The 2,927-nt window shown below is 35.9% G+C and overlaps 1 protein-coding gene across 1 annotated transcript in view; it reads right to left on the reverse strand.

Annotated features, from left to right (window-relative positions):
• Nucleotides 1-2,151: 2,151 nt before the first annotated feature.
• The window catches only part of TANGO2 (transport and golgi organization 2 homolog (Drosophila)), a 13,573-nt gene continuing 12,797 nt past the window's right edge, over nt 2,152-2,927 (reverse strand). Inside the window, exons 7-8 of the mRNA XM_009997650.1 lie at nt 2,638-2,742; nt 2,152-2,355 (exon numbers count right to left, since the gene is read on the reverse strand). Coding sequence (XP_009995952.1) covers nt 2,235-2,355; nt 2,638-2,742 — 226 coding nt within the window. The 3' untranslated portion in view covers nt 2,152-2,234. The remainder of the gene's footprint in view (nt 2,356-2,637; nt 2,743-2,927) is intronic.

Below are 2,927 nucleotides of genomic sequence, written 5' to 3' on the forward strand. Positions count from 1 at the left end.
AGTCCTGATCCTGTTTCCACTGAAGCTAATGGTAAAACACTCATAGGCTTCAGAAGAAGTTAAAAAAAGCTAATTTTATTAACTATTCAGACATAGGAATAATAAAAAATAAGAGGTTTTGTTTCTTTACTGTTTATTTTAATTGACAGAACAGGCAAATCCCAGAGTTAGAACTTCGATTTAAGCAAAATACACTTTAATCTGTTCTTACATCTAAGCTGTGTCTTGCTTTTCTTTTGTCTACACTAAAATAAGAACACATTTTATTACAGGCCTACTAAAAAACCCTAAGGTTTTTAAATGCTTTTAGGAAGAAGTGGCATGCAAGCATTTTGCTTGCCATTTAGATAATGTCTTCAAAGATAATGTCTTGTTCAAATATACACTGTTGATTTTTTCTTAAGATACAAAAAGTTTTGATACATCCACTCTCACTAAGAGCAAACTATTGAAACCAAGTTTTGTTTTAAAATATGCACTTGTCAAATTTAAAACACCTATGGCTATTTCTTTGCATCTCAAAGTAACAAGTAACTTTTTTATTTGTACAAATATATGGTTTAAACAGCCATAAAAAAAATAAGAGGGCTAACCATTTCCTGCAGCTCAGAAAGACAATCCAGAAGGCTGAGTTTAAAACTACAATCTGACAAGACTGTATTGATCATCTTACAATCAAAGTGGTTAAAGTCACCTGTATGACAATTTGTGACAAGTCACTCAAGCAGTCCTGGTATTTAGAAGCTATTTAAATAAACAAATACAAAGGAATTATCTGATAAATGCTGCTTCAGCATCTCCTGGCAATTCGAAAGCCTGGAAATGGCCTTTCACAGGAACCTCAGAGGCAAGTCTCATTTACTGCTCCTTCCACTGCAAGCACACACACACTAAGGAGAAGTCTTGAACACACAAGCCTGAGACAAAAAAATAGTTGCACATATTTGTAAATAGTATCAGGAATTTTGCTACTTTGTAATTCTTAATAATCAGAGGCTTGTCAGAAGAACACATTCGGCACCCAGCAGGAATAAATAGCAGTGGTTCATTACTAACTTAATATTCAGCAATCAAATGAAGTCAAAACAGAACACCAGTAGCAGCAAAGTAACTTAAGGGTCTTAAAATACCTTGATATTAGCTAGAATCTTCTATTACCTGCACTGGCACTGAATAATTAAAAAAAACACAAGCATTTAAGTAGCTTTTCAGTTCAAAGATGTTAGAGCATACAAAGTGCATCCCACTACCCAACTTTTTCAGCAATATCAAGATTGCAATAATGTCACCTTACATCAAATAGATATTTTTCTAAAAAAAAGTCTATGAGCAGCCACTAGAGGTTTTGACATGTTGTATCAATGAAGAAATGAAGCCAAAATTGCACATGTAAACTTGATACTCAGTTTCTGCTTGCAAGCAGACACCTACTCCCTACCTGCTTGATGAAGAAGAAAAAAATAATATTGCTAAGTAGACTGTCAGGAAACACAGTGTCACAATGCACATAAGTTTATTCTGGTCAAAGATAAGCAAATCTGCTCCCATTATTTTTTTTAGTTTCTACTGAGTAAAGCTGAACAGAGACTGAACTTTATTTCCTATCTACTCTCCAATCAAGTTTAGAAACAGAATACATGTTGTAAAAAAAAATGTAAGAAATCCCCCCCTGCTCTGCCCTCCTCAGGCAGATCATTGCACCATGGCACTGCTGAAATGTTTAAATGTTACTAAAGAACTTCATACTACAGAGATAACATACATTCATTTAATGCACAATGGCATCAGCTATACAATCTTTTAATCATACATTGAAGGGAAAGCAAAGTGTGGTAAAACCTTCAGGTAGAACAATAAAAGCAGCAAATGCTTTCCCTTCCTGCAACTGAAAACATCTTTATGAGTCTACTTAAAACATCTTAAAACACCAAAACAAAAAACACTCACAAAAAAGCAATGACTTTGTCTTGGGCAAAGATGGCCTTTTCCTGGAAGAAGGGTGATATTTAATTTTTTTTTTCTCTGACTATAAGTTGCTACTTAATGTAAAAGCAGTTTCTTATTTTGGTTTTAACCAAAGGATTTGTGAGCCCGGCAGGGAATGCTGTAAGTTTACTTAAACTTTTGCTTTCCTTGCTATTTTTAGTGTGTGGGGGCTGGCACAAAACATTTACTAGAGCTTAATGGCTTGTTCTCTCATTGCTTTTATTACAAACCATTCAAATGGAAAGTTGTTAAGTGTGCAGTTTGAATTCATAGGTGCTTGTTTTCCACTGGTTGACATCTGCATTGATCATGTTACGCTCAGTGAAAGTAACACGTCCTTCTGAATCGATGAGAACCACCGTGTTAGTCCTGAAACAATGGGAGGGTAGAAGGTTAAGCCTTGTGTCCACTAGATAAATTTGCAAGGTCCCATCCTTCACCCACATCGTCACCACACTGGCAGGGCAGAATTAATTCTGGCCAGTTCAAACGGGCACTTCCAGTCCCTTCTTCTGCCACTTCACTGCTCTGACTGCCCGTGTCCCTTGCCACAGCTCACACACACGAGGCTGTAGAGTTAAAACTTACAGCAGTATAATTTTGATTAGAGATATGCTTTGATCCAGTACACTTCGATTTCTGACTATTTACCTTGTTCCATAATCTGGGCAACGAACACAAACAGCTGCATATTTGTTCAATATGGGACGTATATAATCCTTCCCTTGGTCTTCAATGGCAGGGTCTGGTAATTGACTGAAAAAAAAGTAGTAATTAAAAATAATTCTCCAATATTAACACATTCATACTTCTTGACACAAGCTGTGTTAATGGGGTGGGTTGATAAATAGCCATCACTTTTTAAAAGGTACAAAAGTGTGAATCATGTTCAAAACTAAAGCATGAGGGAAACCAAAACATAAACCAGCTTGTAAACTCTT

This window comes from Chaetura pelagica, unplaced genomic scaffold (genome assembly GCF_000747805.2).
Source record: "Chaetura pelagica isolate M959 unplaced genomic scaffold, ChaPel_1.0 scaffold45, whole genome shotgun sequence".
NCBI lineage: Eukaryota > Metazoa > Chordata > Aves > Apodiformes > Apodidae > Chaetura > Chaetura pelagica.